This window comes from Erythranthe guttata, chromosome 14 (assembly GCF_056151865.1).
Source record: "Erythranthe guttata isolate IM_541 chromosome 14, IM_541, whole genome shotgun sequence".
Lineage (NCBI taxonomy): Eukaryota > Viridiplantae > Streptophyta > Magnoliopsida > Lamiales > Phrymaceae > Erythranthe > Erythranthe guttata.
In genome coordinates, this window is record NC_142546.1 from 5,279,477 (window position 1) to 5,296,091 (window position 16,615).

At 37.7% G+C, this 16,615-nt stretch overlaps 1 protein-coding gene across 6 annotated transcripts; it reads right to left on the reverse strand.

The window, feature by feature from the left end:
• Window positions 1-1,056: 1,056 nt before the first annotated feature.
• Window positions 1,057-6,355, reverse strand: LOC105956624 (uncharacterized). 6 transcript variants are annotated; one of them, XM_088813853.1, is made up of 8 exons: window positions 6,149-6,355; window positions 4,997-5,236; window positions 4,706-4,921; window positions 2,523-4,614; window positions 1,853-2,421; window positions 1,532-1,707; window positions 1,347-1,454; window positions 1,057-1,250 (listed from the first exon to the last, which is right to left on the reverse strand). In XM_088813853.1, the coding sequence occupies exons 2-7, from the start codon at window positions 5,201-5,203 to the stop codon at window positions 1,385-1,387; spliced, it is 3,330 nt and encodes a 1,109-aa protein (XP_088669979.1). In that variant the 5' UTR covers window positions 5,204-5,236; window positions 6,149-6,355; the 3' UTR covers window positions 1,057-1,250; window positions 1,347-1,384. The 6 variants fall into 6 exon arrangements, with proteins under 6 accessions (XP_088669979.1, XP_088669978.1, XP_012835935.2 ...); XM_088813852.1 differs by having other exon boundaries at window positions 6,125-6,319; XM_012980481.2 differs by having other exon boundaries at window positions 1,342-1,454; window positions 6,125-6,319.
• Window positions 6,356-16,615: the final 10,260 nt, after the last annotated feature.

The window sequence follows — 16,615 nt, forward strand, 5'->3', positions numbered from 1 at the left end:
GATTTCTACATCATGATCATAAAATAAAGCTTGTGAAAAAATTCAATAAATTAATATTCAGTACAAGTTGCAAGCTGTATCACCGTGGTCTATAAACATTACACTGATCAACCATTAAGAAAAATCTTGATCTTTATCTAATAGATAAACTAATGGATATAATGGAGTTTGTGAACTGGATTTTGGATAATTTACATAATGAATTACTTTTTTACTTGTGTTTTTCTATGAACAACTAGGAGATTTACTTTTGTGCTCCTAATTGATTTCAGATAGTAGAGTCGAAATATAAAACAAGCATGGCTAAGTTACTTCATATATGCATAGGACACAATATACAGTTGTACTTGCTCTATTTAATATATACATCCACTAAATGGAACATAAGTACAGAGCAGGTCCCAGGAGTGTCAATGACCTCTTGACTAAATACAAGGACAGTCTCATTTTCAAGTTACTATACGTGGATACCATCTATTATGATTGCAGCATAATATATATCCTAAAATAGACGAGTTATATTAGTATAAGGCATGTCTTTAAAATTGTTCAAAAGTTAATCCATACATATCAATTTCGGATTAGATCACTACCACAAGAAGTATCCATATCTTTCGTCCACTTAAGATAGTAAGTAGTATTCTCTATTATTCCTTTTCTTTCAATCTAACAATTTTTCAGGTGCAGGCATGGTGATATCAAATCCTAATCACGAGAGATGCCTTCAAAATTCGCAAAAAATCCACAAATCATTCTCGCAGTAGTAGAGCATTATCATAAGAATCTATTCATATTTTTGTCGATTTTGCATAGCAGTATTCTCTACTATTCCTTTGTTTCAGTCTAAAATGTTTTTTGGTTAAAAGGGTGGTGATAATTATCATATAGGTTCCACAAAATTGACCATTAGTTTCTGATCATTTAAGCAGAGCATATATGTCAAACACCATGTGCATTGTGCAAGAATATATAACAGTAAGTTTTTTACTTCAGACTAAGATTTCTCTGGAACGCATGCTGATCAGATAATCAAATAAAACGAGCTGAAAGGAGAAATGAGCACACAGAATAAACTCCCATAGAGTCAACAGAGATAAAGTGCGATACAGTTTAACAAACATTATAATCATCAGTCTATTAGAAAACTACCCATGCTGGCAAATATGATGTTCAAAGTCATAAATCGACAAACCTAAGGGCCCACAATAGTCCAACCCAAAAACCATCTCCAAAAAACACAAAGCAGCTCCCTGAAATGATAAAATGAGTATAAGCCAAACTTGAGAAAGTTAAAAGACAACAACAAGCTAACAGATAAGTAGATAAGGTGCAGCTCAAGACCTGACCAGAATAGAACTTCCAGGATAATTAGCATCTACCAGAGTCATGTTCTGCTTCCACGGCCACCTTTCCTAGTCCTGTTTCCCCCTTCATGCGCCATACGACCACTGGTTCTGTACAGCAATGACAAAAAAAAACACAATAGCACCTTGCCTTTGATTATGCCACATAAAGTAAGATAATTACTCACCTCTGCTTCTTTCTGTTGTGCAATTTGATATTTTTAACCATTTCCATAGCCATCTGCTGGTGCTCCCTAGTTTGAGAGTGCATGTCCAAACCTTCAACAGTCTCGCAGTCAACTCCACATATTCTGCACCATCCGGTGCTTCTCTTCCTAGAGTGATCAAAAGCATCCATCCCAGCCTACAGATTGCAAAGCGCAGTAACTAGTCAGAAGAATTTAAGACATATACATAAGTAAGTTGAATACTATTAATAATCAACCATACAAACACCAATGCAATAGAACTAAATAAAAGTCGGCAAACGCATTGCATTAAAAACTTACTGCATAATTTCCAGAATTAGGAAATCCAGGAAGTGAATAGTTGTTCCTCATCGGAGGCTCCCCAAAATGTGGATAACTTCCAGGGACACCTGATTCTCCCACACGACCATGACCCGAAAAAGCACCAGATCCAGCATTTTCATCCGTATGAAAATATCCTGGGCCTGAGTTTCCCCTCATTGGATGGCCTGGTCCATCTGGACCAAAAGCATCATGTTCACTAAATCTAGGATTCCCCATGCCACCATTGTCACCTCTTGGCGGGTGCCCAGAGAAGGAGGGAAACCTTCCATCACGAAAAGAATCAGAAGAAAGATTTGAAGATCTCGATCCTTCACCAAATCTATGTGCTTCCCTACTATCATCAAAAGTTGAGGTGTTACGTGATAAACTGGAGGGGCCGCCGAAACCACGTGGTGAAGAGTACTCCCTATCAGGACTTCGGCGGGTAAAATGTTTCATGTGATGTTGCCCAAATTCAGGGCCAGGTCCAAACCCGTCTCCATGACTGTGCCCACCAGAAGGATGATGTGGCAACATTGGCCCACGAGGAGCTCTATCAAGAGACCCTACATTCACCAAAAGAAGTAAAGAAAAAAAAAGGTCATGGAAGAGTATGAAAACAGTCTCCAGGAGCAAAGAATGGCTTTTAGATTTTGTTAGACTTCACCTTGGTTAAAAGTATGAGTGGGCTCTCCAGGAATGGGATTCAAATGTTCTCTAGATAAGGACTTCATTTTTTCATCCCTAGAGCCAAACATGGAGTCGGGAGCTGATCCGCCATTCACTCTCAAAAAATTAGGCTCATTTGAATTATTTTTCATAGGACCACCACCATCAACAGAACCGGGCATCCGATCTTTGGACATTGAAGCTTCGTTAGGCCTACCCACATGCGGTGGACCGTACTGACCCTCAAATTGAGGTGGCGGAGCTCGACCCTGAGGACCAGATTGAGGTTCAAAACTTTGTTGTGGAGGGCCAAAATAACCAGGCCCCCTTCCCTCAGCTGGGTTAGTAGATTTACCATGAGGCAAACTGCCTCGTCCTTCAGTCCCTACATTAGATGGAGGCTGTCCTTGCACTTGCGCTTGAGGCCTTTGCTGGTAGAAATCATGAGATTGCGGTGGCAATATATGCCCTTCTGCACTGGAAGCAGATGCAGCAGTGTGAGATTGTGTCATCTGATTCTCGCGGTCCGGTTTTCTCAATGAATCAGAATCTGCCAACGAATGACCAGCTTCTTCAGAGATTTCATGTTGCTCCGGTGGAGCCTTAACATCCCCTTCTTGCTTGATAACAGACTTCAAACCTTCCTTTGCAGTATTGTCAGTATCATTAAGAACTGTTCCCTTTTCAACTGGTCCTTTTGAAGGTGATCTAGTTTCTTGGACGGCTGCATTCTGCTCCGTCACAGAAGTCTTCATATAGTTTTGATTTATAGGTGTCTGAGTCGAAGCTAGTTGTGCCGGATCAAATGCACCAGTTGAAAACGAATGGTTTTGTGGCTGTATTCCTTGGTTAGGCATCGAGGCTCTCCCATCATAATTCTGAGATGGCGGGGGTTGGGCGGGACCAGATGGGAGCATCTGGGATTGCATGGGCTGTTGATATGGAAGCTGTCCTTGCTGATGCAACTGATTCGGAAATGAAGCAGTAAACTGCTGCTGTTGAGCATAATGCTGAGGTGCAGCTTGTTGAAATGGATGAAAGACGGCACGAGGTTGAATTGGATGAGTCGGTTGTTGTGCATGAGGTGGAATCTGCTGCTGAGGCTGTGAGGAAGGAATGCCAGGGACCTGATGCTGCGGTTGCAACGGTGTTGATGACTGTTGCAGGGGTGGTCGTATAAGTCCAGGTTGTTGTGGTTGCACTGGATGTTGCTGCGAGTGCATTTTCTGCGGCGGCTGAGGTTGTTGATAAGAATGATGCCCACTAGCAGGAGGACCCGGTGGAGGCTGAGGCAGTACAGCAGGAGCTGTTGAATAGTTGGGTTGAGAAGGGAGGATATGAGGTTGGGGCTGAGCATAATAATGGTGTGGTTGTGGTTGTGGTTGCGGTTGCAACTGGTTTGAAGATTGAGTGTGAGGAGGTTGAAGCTGCATTTGAGATTGCATTTGAGGGTGATGCATCTGCACATGAGGTTGCTGGTATTGAGGCACCTGAGGATTTTGGACAGGACGCATGCCCATTGCTTGGGCAAACGGCAATGGCTGACTATGAGGCGGCGGTGGGGGCGTCTGCAAGGGAACCTGAGTCTGCGGTCGTGTTGGAGGTTGTGTTTGTTGCTGAGGAACTTGATAGTTCGGCGCATGAGCTTGTGCCTGTCCCTGAGGTGGACCTTGCACCTGGGGCGGAGCTTGAGGTGGCTGTGATTGAGCCTGCCCATGTGCTTGTGGGGCTTGAGGAACAGGCTGCTGCTGCTGTGGCGGCAGCGGCTGTTGCGACGGCGGTGGCGGCTGCTGCGGCTGAGGGTATACATGAGACTGGGGCTGTTGATATTGTTGATAGGAGTAATACTGTTGTTGGTAGGGATCATATCCCATATATTGCTGATAATATTGCTGATATTGCTGATGATACCACTGCTCCGGGGTTGGAGCAGAAACGGGAGCAACCTGAGAGTGGGCATTATTAACTTGCAGGTTCGGATTTTGCACAGGCACTGGTGCATTAACAACTGGAGCATTCTGAGCTTGAGATGGTGGTCCAGCAGGTTGAGCAACAATCTGGTTCACCCCTGTAGTTGATTTATCTGCAGCCTGTTGCAACTCATATGATGGCACCATGAGATTTACATATTAATCAAGAATAAATCATTTCAAAAAATAAAATAAGAATTAATTCACTCACAGGACAATTCTTGGCGTGCTCAACTACTTGCCTATGCGGAATTTGGATTTGACATTTATTGCATACGACAGGTGAATTTCCAAAGGAGCACCCAGAACAATGGGACGCACCTTCAGTGATATAACCGTGCCATGTACATCCACTTCTATGGAAACGACAATACACCTTGATCTTGCTAATGGTTTCTGCAAGTGCTTTATTCGAATCCACTATTGGCTGCGACAATGTTAACAATGTCAGAAAATGACAGGAAATTAACAATATAAATCAGCATATATGAGGTGGGGTAACCTTAGAATCCGATTCAGTCACCAAATGTCCATCAAAAGGGCAGACCCCGCCACTATTTGACATATATTCCAAGCAAGCTTTGCAGTACAGATGAGTGCAATATGCCTGAAATGCTTCATTCGGAAACACAAGTGTGCGACAAACAGGACAGAAGTATTCTCCGGGGTAATTATCAAGGTCAACTACGCACTCAGAATCATAACCCATAACCTCTCCAGCATATAGTTTAATCCCAACAAGCTGCAATGCAAGTACAAAGCTATGTCATCCAGATAGAAGCAGTATATCTATGATTAATAAAGCAAGATTATATTACTTGCACACGTGTAATAATAATGGGAATAAAACTTAGCATTATTGTTATATGCACGTGTAAGTAGTGGACCCACGTCAGATATTAATCGTTATATGCACGTGTAAGTAGTGGACCCGCATCAGACATTATAGTTATATACACGTGTATTTCCAAACAAATTGTCGGTACGGAATGATCAAACAAGTTGTTATACATGGAAATTAATTACCACACCACTTATTTCTACATGGAAACTAAGCATAACACCTCATGAAAAAGATCAAACCCGTATCCAAGAAATTGTTGAAGTACACAATCGGAGCATTGCTTTAAGTCTCTTAAACACAAAGATCCGTTTAAAAATGAGAAATCAAATCAGAAATTCCTTAATTGGACGGTTCAGGATCTTCACCCAAAAATGGCTTGACTAATTTTGCTAATCAAAAGAATCAGATGTAAACATTTTAGGAGACTTAGGGCAAGCTCTTCTCATAATTCATACTCCATTAGTTAACCTAATTAATCGAATGTACAAATTCAAAGAAATGTAATAAATAACCAAAAACGGCATAAACATACAGTGTAATTAAAAGAATAAGCAGCGCACCACGATCGCATAATTAAAAACACTTTACACCATATCTGTGTTCAAAATAAAATTCAGCACACCATGATCGCAGAATTAAATTCAATTTCTACTCCGCGGATCAAGAACCAAACATGCAGGAACAGAGGCATAAAGAAGATGAATAAACATTGGAAATTTCATAGATAAATGTAAAAGTACTAAAACCCTAGGTTGAAAATAAGATGTTTTTTATTCGTTTGTTTACCGTATCTTCTTGCCCTGGACTCACAGCTATGGAGACGAGAGTGAAATGCAGCCGTGAATGGATGATTACGCGCCGGAAAGTGGAGCTAGAGAGAGAAAGAAAGAGAGAGAGACAGAGAGAGAAAATAGGCTGAGGCGGTGAAAGGCAGTAGAATTTCCGACTGAAGCAATATGAAACGTCATTTTAGGGTTACTCAAAATATATATTTACAGAAATTACTTTTCAATTTTGATAAAATTACATAAAATCCCCTGTTATTATTAAAAAAAAAAATTTGCAATAATCCCCATTTATTTAGGAGTATAAATTATTGAAGTAAACAAAAAAAAAATATTGGCAACATATAGTTTTCACAATTTAGTTATAATTCTATGGATAAAATATTTTTTTTAATATAACTCAACTAAATAGAAAATTATTATGTTATCATAATTCTATAAATAGTTGAGAATTTATTTTTATTTAAAAGTATAAATTATTGAAGTAATTCAGAAGATAGGTGAAGTTCTCATTTTTTTCGGAATCATAAGAAAATTTAACTAATCGTAAGAGATGGCGAATAGTAATCAGGTCGCGCTTTGATGAAGATATCATATCATAGTTTATTTGATGTCGTGATAGCAACAGTTTAGTGGAAACAATAATAAAATTGAAAAAAAATGGAAAACGTGGCAAAATAAATTAAAATATAAATATAGTAAGTAGTAAGTGTAAGGTGGTCAAATCCGAGTTTAATCTCTTTATCGACACTTTCTAGGCCAAATGTATCGCATCGTAACCGTGTTTACGTCTTTCATGTGAATTTAGAAATTATTGCACAAGAAAGAATGTTTGTGCACCTAGATGGTTGCATTAATTAAAAAATAGAAATATTAGGTAATGCGAATTAGGAAAAGACAAATTATTATTCATAGTACATCCAATAAAATAGAACATCGAAAAAAAACTTAAATTGATTAAAAACTCAGTTAAACGGGTAATTTCAAAGAAAAATTACTTATTCTTTTAGTATGAGTCCATTTAAGAAATAAAATTAAAAAAATAATAGTTTATTCGGAAATTAGTGAAAAACTCTTACCATGATATATATATATAGATATATATATATATATATATATATATATATATATATATACACACACTAGTTGTGGATGGCACCACGCGATGGACGATGTTATTTGTTCATAATTAGTGTCTCGTTCGTAGAGAATGACCTCTTGAGCAGTTTGGACGAATAAAAAGAAAGGGCAAACTTGCCGATGTGATTTTCTAGAGCTTTGTTTAAAATGGATTTGTAATTCGAAATTGGGATAATTCAGAAATGGTGGAGAAGGAAAAAAATAATGGGCTAAATAGTTATTACAATTGGGAAAAAAGATGCTCATAATTATTAGATTTTACTGAAAATAATTATAAATTCATATTAAAAATTAAGAAGGTATGGAAACAAATAGTTAAAAGCTGAGTCTTAGAGAAGTTTGAAGTGGGAAAAAATAAGAGGTGACGTGTTGTGACACTTTTTGGAGGTGGGGCCTGTGAAACTTATGTTAGAATTCAATGCACGAGAGAGAATAAAAGAGAAAAGAAAAAAAAAGGTGAGAGAAGGAAAGACTATGGTTGGAGGCTATTTTCTATCATCTGATCGCTAAAATATGGCTGAGGTCAGGTAGGGTCTGAATGACCGCCATGTGTCTAAAACAAATATATATTTAAATTTTGATTGAGTATTGTCCTAAATATCCTTATTATACAAAAATCAAATTTAAAGAATAAAATTAATAAATTTATCTTAAATGACATTATTATCCTTTATATGACTTCATTTCTTCAACAATTCTCTCCTGCTCCCGTCTTCTAATTTTGACGGCCGTTAATCCCACATTTTTCGACGAAACCGCTGCATTAGGGAAGTCGAATTTTGATGAATCAGGTATCTCATTAATTGAATATGTTTGGTTTTTGTCGAAATTTTTCAATTTAGAGTTATGTTATTATTTGAATAATTAGGGGTTTGTCGAAATCTTCTTGATTAAGTTTAATTGCATTATTCGATTTAGAGTACAACGGCGGCGGTGAATTAGAGCACAACAGCGGGGATGGATTAGACAACAATTGCGAGAAAGATTCAGCCTCGTCAACTAAGGCGGAAGAAAGTGTTTTGAATTCAAACCGGGAAGGGAACAATGGCGACACAGACGATGAAAGTTTGCGACTCATTCAAACATTTGTTGATGCAAACGAAGCAGGTGAGCATTATCAAAGTTTCGCGCAACTCTCTGGATTTGACATTCACAAAAACTTATGAAAAAAGATAGGCGACATCATTTTGAATAGGGTATGGGTTTGCTCTCGAGAGGGCCACCGTAAGGAGAGAATTGATGAAAGCGATCGATTGCGTGGTCATAGACCAGAGATACGGTGTGGATGACGTGCTCTATTTTGTGTTGCTCTGAATCGTTCTATTGGGAGATATACCAGTCATATTCTTCGTTGCAATAGGTAATTCTATCTTAGGTTGTTTTGGAAATTTTTGTTTGCCCGAAATTTACACATCAAATTCATTTAAATGTACCCGAGTTTGTTAGAAAATATGGTACATAATATTGACCCTAGTAACAAAGATAATGTTGGATACGATGACCCATGTCAGGTACAAACTTAGTCAAGTTTTGGACCTTCTGGAACAATTTGGTGGAGGCAGTGCAACTGTCATATTGAATAGGAAGAAAGTGTACAATTACCTGAACGGTGAAAGATTGAAACGAATTGAATCGAGGGATGTGAATACTTTGTTAGGTCTGACGGGATGAGGTTAAAAGACAAAACACTCGAATACAAACATGGTATCGATCAAGGTGGAGCTCTAATAAGAATATTTTGGTACGACGGAATATCAAAGGTTGAGTATGAGGAGTTTGGTGGTGTCTTAGTATTTGACAGCACCTACAAGACCAACATATATTATTTTCCAGTAATGTTGTTATCCAGAGTCAACTCCCATTTGTGCACATGTACTTTTGGAGTTGCTATATGTACAAGGAGACGACTCAACAATAGACGTGGTTGTTGCAAAATTTGCTAGAATCCATGGGAGGAAAGCCACCCAAACCTGTTTTGATAGATCAAGACGGGGCAATTCGCACAACCACTAGGATTGTGTTTCCTAAAGCAGCACATCGTCTTTGTTGCTGGCATATTTCACGTAATGTCGAATCCAATATAAAAAGTCAGGCTTCTCGACACAATTATCCAATTTAATGAATATGCCTTGCTCCGTACCCGAATTCGAAGATAGATGGTCTGCATTGATTGCTAAATTTGGTCTTACAGACAATTCATACCTAGCTGATCTTTACGGAAAATGCAATCAATGGCATAACGTGTGCAGTCAGTGAATACCTCACTTAAACAGAAAATGTGTGCCGATTCCACCCTTACAGATTTTCTCAGACAATACCATACACGTTTCTTAAATAGTATTCGAAAAGGTTTAACGAACTGCAGAGAGAATCCGATGTTAAGCCAAAACAATCAGGTAAAGGCTTAGTAGGCCATCTTGAGATCCATGCCGCACGCATCTGCACCAGAGCCATTCTTAACTTGTACGGATGAGGCAGACATAGTTATCATCAGAAGATCTGATATTGTAGGCCACCGCCATACATTCAATTTCGAAGACGACAACTTCGACTTTGCGGACAAATTGACGACCGTCGTCTTGGATAATGAAGAATTCATATACGAATGTAAGATGCTGGAATCTGATGGTATCCCTTGCCGGCATCTCATATGTTGTTTTAAGAATCTGAAACTGAATCATTTTCCGGCTAAAAGCATCAATTCCCGGTGGTTTGTCGATGTTGGCAAGCGGCTCACCTCTGCTTTCTCGTATCAGCAGACGGGCAACCTCTATACTAGTGGGCGTGCTAAGATGAGGGAGGACGGGATTGAATTTAATATCACACCGTCTGTCGAGGATAATGAATATAGTTCACAAGCACAGTCTGACGGTGAGGATCCAATTCAAAATGTCAAACGTCCCAGAAATGTGGTGGATCCTTGTAAAATTGTTTCAAAAGCTGGATCCATACGAAAAAAGCCGTTATGCTCGTTTTACAGGTTAGTGCGATATGTATCTATTTTATATATATAAAAAAATTAGAGCATATTATTTATATTATTTTTTTGAGAAGTTTGAAGGAAATCCGGACAAAAGACAACCACTTGTGAGCTTAATCCAAAAGTTGGTTGTTTTTCTCGTGGTAAAGTTAATTCTAAGCAGGCAGTAAGTGGTTGTGACAATGTGGGCACCATAAGCTACGTTCCCCAGTTTTCTCGAATGACATCGCAAACTGGGACGTCGGAGCATAGTCTTGCGGACATGAATGTGATGTCACATTCAAGTATTCCTTACAATATGCACCATCAACGTTCTCAATACCAGGTTTAACAATTTATCTTTATGAACCATCTACTCAATTCTTTCACAAATATGATAATGGTAATTTATTCTTGTAATATTGAAGGAATGAAGCAGCGATGACAGTTCTTACTTAAACCCAGCATTTGTGGAAAGTATTTATCTAATGAGACCACCACAACCACGACCACGACCACCAATGTGAATTGTATTCGTGCAATTCCGCAAATTGTGACTTCTATCTATTTTTTAAATGATATTATGTCTATTTGCATATAACAACATTGAAGGACGGAACTTATAACATTTCAAACGACAAAAAAATGGGTTTTGACGCCAGTGAGTTGCTTAATCACAATTCGGTAGTACATAAAAATGAAAATATGACAAACCACAAAACATAACTTTCGCATGATGTTGTCCATCAATCAACCGTTGACAAACTACATGATGTATTTACGACAAAAACAAAACACGGCTACAAGCACAAGGATTGATATCATTTGTCTTCTGCACCGTCGGGGGAGAAAGGGGGCAATTCACTCGGGCCATGGATGGAGAACTTTAATCTGAGCTTCCAAAGTGGCAACTTCACCACGCTTCAACTCCAGTTGGTTATTCAGATATCCACGAATGAAATCTCGCACCATAATGCACCCTCTTTCGTCTGCAACTGGAGAAGGCGATGTGGCAAGTTTGGTAAGATAGTCCACCTTCGCATTTCATTCAAGTAGCTCACGGCTCACTCTGATCGAACCTGGTTTTTGGTTGTTGAATTTCCCAGTGAACTGAACCTTGTATTCATACTGACACAAAATTGCAAAAATCAGATAGGAAAATATAGAAATCGTGGCATGCCCTCGGCCTGTACGATCTGACGAAAAATATATTCCCCCATGTTAATATCCAGCCCCCGACCAAGTTGTTTAGATTCCAATCACAACTAAATTGGAATCCAAATAATTCAAGTGTATTTTGTACCTGCATATCCAAACCAAAAACACAATTCTATACAGAAATTTCATAATCGAATCCAATCAAGTTGTTTAGATTCCAATCACAAGTAAAATGGAATCCAACCAATTCAAGTGTATTTTGTACCTGCATATCCAAACTAGAAGCACAATTCTATACAAAAATTTCATAATTGAATCCAAACAAGTTTTTTAGATTTCAATCACAAGTAAATTTGAATCGAAACAATTCAAGTGTGTGTTGTACCTGCATACCCAAACAATGAATAATATTCCAAAACAGGACAACAGTCGATTTGTTATTCATGAGTTGGGTTCAACCGAACTCCATCCCACAAAAAAAAATTCATATTGTTCAAATAAAAATAATTAAACATTGTTTGAAAATTACCGGTTTATTATAAACAAACACGATATTTTTTTCCCAGACAATCATGGAGTAGAGCCGTCAGTATGTCTGGGCACATGAACGGGAACAGTGTCAAAGAAACTTCGGATCTAAGTTTCAAAGGTGGAAAATTCACCACGTATCACATTCAACTAGTTACTTTGATTGGAAGCGGATCCACTAAATTGAAGCCAGCAGCTTTGGGCGCCCTGTAACCCTACTCATACAGTAAAGAAAAGATTATAATATGAAAGGATAACACCACATGAACACGCTCAGCCTCATCCAATATGTGGCGAAAAATAAATTCGCCCCTATCAAAGTTCAAACCCCTTCCAATACTGCACAATGGCACTGCTTGGTCGACTGACACATCATACGAATTATTGGTTGGGAACCAATTGGAACACCCAATCTCGTGAAGAACATCATAGACCTTTGTCAGATGAGAGTGTCGATGACCGATAACGGGCCACTCCACCATTTTAGCTCCAGTCAACGCCAACCACTCGTTGTCAAGCATTGTTGGAAACCTTCCCCCATTCCTTGTGCCTAGGATTTCGTTCAGTTTGGTAGGGTTGAAATCGAACATAGCCCCGCGGATATACACTTTGCAATAACTACCAGAATCATCATCTTTGGCCCTCATCTTCAGATTCGCATGGAACTCGCGCACAACACTATTCTCAAACAATAGTCGGTGAGGTGTATTGGCAAGTTTGACAGTACCCAACAACCTTATGTCCCTTAAGAGTTGCTTCACACCCGAGTTTGTGAAGCTTGCTTCATCAATAGGCCTTTGAAGCAAGGATTTTATACCAACCTTTTCTTCGCCCAAAGCCTTCACATGTGAATTGTAGTATCTGAACTTGTTAGCCAAAGTACTCATGCCTGGCGCATCCAACATTGGGTCTAAGTCCGAGTCCGATCCCGCCGTCTCCTTGCCCTTTCTGATATCCATTCTCTTGTAGCTTCCGAAACATTCGGTGATTGCGTCACGTTTTCGTGAGTTCGTCATATTGTCTAGAGTTTTTGGGAAGATTTTGGAGAGGAGAATATATGTTTTTTAGTGAGAGAAAAAACTACCTATGACTTCGTCAAATGCAAACAACAAACTGAAGAAAAAAAATCAGCAGAACTTGCATTATTGAATTGCAAGCAATAAACTACATATGACTTCGCCAAATGCAAACAACAAACTGAAAAAAAAAATTAGCATCATTAAAAACATCAAAAAAAATGTTTATGGGACACGTTGCAAACAACAAAAACATTGAACAAATTGTTTGTAAAATGTAACTTAAGACATACCTTGCAAATTGTAAACAAGAGGAATCGAATCTCAACAACAAACGAATTTAAACTAACCTTCAAACGGAAATTGCTAACAACAAACGATGGGAAGGTTCTACATACGAAGACACAATGCGATTTTTGACTGGGGTTTCGGATTTCTGAATTTGTTTTTTTTATTTTGAGGGGGAGGGATGTTTGTGGTCCTCTTTAATTCTTTCACCAATAAATCATCTCATAATCTAAAATGACCCTTTTTTCCTTCTCTAAAATATTTCTTCATCACAAAAAAAAAGAAAAAAAAAAGAAGCATGAGAGTGAGGGCGTGAATACAGAGGGAGGGAGATGATGGATTAAATATAGGGTGAGAGAAACATGAGATTTGAGAGAGAGATGGAGTGATATTATGAGATTTGTTTTCTTATTAATTGAGAGTGTTCATATCTATATACTAATTATTTTATTTTATATATATATATTATTTTTTTGGGTCAAATGACCTATGCCTATATTCATTTAACAACTAGGATCTCCACCTATATAAGTCCAAAATAAGAGGTGTCTAGCAAATTTCTCCTTTTACAATACGTTAACCAAATCATATCTAGTTAAGTATTTTTTTTTTATTTCTAATCATATATATTTTTTATGAGTACATGCTTAATGTTTCATTAATTTATTTATCTATTTTTTGCATATACTTATAATCGAAACTTGATTTTAACTCTGCTCATTATTGAAACCATTTACATGATACCCCATAAGATATTGAAAGAATGAGTAAACATTTGATGCTATAAAATAAAAGAGTTCTTTGATATAACACTCCAGTACCACTATCACCTGCTATGCGGCTACTTCATAAGCAGTTTTTTTTTTTTTTTTTTTTTTTTTTTTTTACTTTTTTTTTTATTATTTATTTATTAATTTTTTTTTACTTTATTTTTTTTTATTTTTTTCGTTTTTTAACTTTTTTTTTCTCTTATCATGTATGTTAATCGACTATGAGCATATCAATCGACTATGATGAAACATAGTCAATTAAGGAACTGACTACTAAAAAAAAACACAACTACATAAAAACGAAAATCAACATTTTTTTTACAAAACAAATAATATACACATACTGTAATTCATTTATACAAATCAGAATCAATGCACAAAAATCCAAAAATGAATTAAAAAAATGAAACCGAGTAACCTTAATCGACTACCAAAACAATCGATTAACATTTTAATCGATTACCAGAGCATAGTCAATTAACTTAATCGACTACCAAAAAATATAGTTGATTAAGAGTTCAGTCTGCGCGAAATTCTCCACCCGCTCCGTCCTCCGCCAGATCTACCAAAAACCCTTAGATCTGCCTCCCCATTGTCATCACACCGCCGCAACACCACACCATCACCACCTTCTACACATCAAGCATCAAGCAAGAACCCCTCCACTGAAAAAATAAGTCAGGCTCTCTGCAACCGCAAACTCCACTACAGCCGCCACCACCACCACCACCACCACTTCTATTTCATCAACCCGCAAAATTTTGCCGCCGCTGCCGCCACCACCGTTAATTCCTAAGAAACCCAATAGGCGCACATCAGAAGTGTGCTAAAATGACACTACCATCCATTAATGCCAAACACAAGACACATACATTGGCGCACATTATGGAATAGCGGCGAGCCATTGGCTCCATAGGAAAAAACACCAAACTCCACCGTCGCCAACCACCACCGCCGATCTACTAAAAAATGAGCCTTCGGGTGATGACTCAGCCCATCCACGTCAGCATCACTGGCGCTCCGATAGCGCTCTCAGCCGCTGCGCCGTGTCGTGTGAGAAAAGAGAGAAGAGAGAAAAATGGGGAAAATAGAAGACGTGAGAAAGAGGGAGAGAGAAAAGAATAATTGAATTAGTGTTCTTCAATGGTATATTAGACAATTTCGATTTGTTAGGAGTGTTGTTTTGAAAGGGAAGGGGTTTTCTCTATTGCTTTTGAGAGACGGATTTTCCTTAACTACATTTCCAAAAATGGGGGGCTTGCTAATTATCCCTAAAATAAAATAGATATTACAACCTCATTTATGTTTTTGTGTTTGCATTTATCAACCAACTTGTTTACCTTTTCAAAAATTTATTAATTGGCAAGATAAGAAAAAAAAAAAAGACAAGGGTAAATAACAAATAGGCACCATGACAAAGAGACTTAATTAAAAAATGGATATCTTACTTTTTTGTCTTGCAAATATATCCACCTTATTCAGACTTATTTGATAACAGAGAAAACTCTTTCATGTATAGCAAAATTACCCCTGACTCCTTGAAACTCTAACTTAACTCCAATTTCATGATTTACACCCCAATTTTGCCCAATTTCACAAATTAACCAATTTTAACCCTTATTCCAGTTTTGACCACCACCGCCGATCAACTGCCGATGACATTTTCTTCTTTTTTTTTTCTCCGGTTGGTCAGCCGCCATGGATCGCCGGTCTCCGGCGTTGACTTTTTTTTTTTTGAAACTTTTTTTTTCGGCAAGTCAGTCGCCGCTGACCGCCGGATTCCGGCATTGATTTAAAAACAAAAACTATTTTTCATTAATATTACTGTCTGAGACAGTAATATTCAGACAATAATATTGCAGTCAAATACAATAATATTATTTTCTTTTGACAATAATAATATTGTCTTAACTGTAATATTAATGTATCAAACAATACTGTTGTTGTTATCACAATAATATTAATGTATTAATTAATTTTATCGTCTTGACCTACAATATTGTTGTCTCGGCCGTAATATTACTGTTTGGTATATTAATATTAGTAATATTCCTGTTTGGCATTGAATATTACTGTCTCAAACAGTAATTTGGTTGTTAACAGAGTAATTTAGGTAGAATTTTTTTTTTCAAAAAAAAAAAAAAATCAATGCAGATTAGTCACACAATCATCACTAAGATAATTATTCTTATGCAGAATTTCAAGGTCTTTACCACTTATATGACCTAATCTCTTATGCCACAGAATAGACATGTCATGATTCACCGTATTGGCATGCAAAACAGGTTCAACAGAACACACATATAGGCTTTGCATTCTAACAACTTTGAAAACAAATTTATCATGCATTATGATTCTCTGACAACTATCTCCCCAATTACCATGCAAACCACTATCTTCAAGAATAGCAACAAATAACAGATTACTGCTTAGTTTATGAACATGCCTAACATTTTTAAGGAATAACTCAATACCAGATTCAAATTTTAGGCAAATAGTTCCAATTCCAACTACAGTTCTTTCACTGTTATCAGCCATAGACGCATTACCATTTTCAAGTTTCACATAAGAAGAAAACATATGTCTATTATGTGTCATATGATGGGTGCATGCAAAGTCAAAAATCCAATCAT

Excerpts from the sequence above, each read along its gene's own strand:
- LOC105956624 (XM_088813850.1), bottom strand. The coding sequence starts at position 5,909 with ATGCGATCGTGGTGCGCTGCTTATTCTTTTAATTACACT. Across the intron at positions 4,922-4,996 it reads TGACTGAATCGGATTCTAAG|CCAATAGTGGATTCGAATAA; the intron begins GTTACCCCACCT and ends ACATTGTCGCAG. Across the intron at positions 2,422-2,522 it reads CACTCATACTTTTAACCAAG|GGTCTCTTGATAGAGCTCCT; the intron begins GTGAAGTCTAAC and ends TGGTGAATGTAG.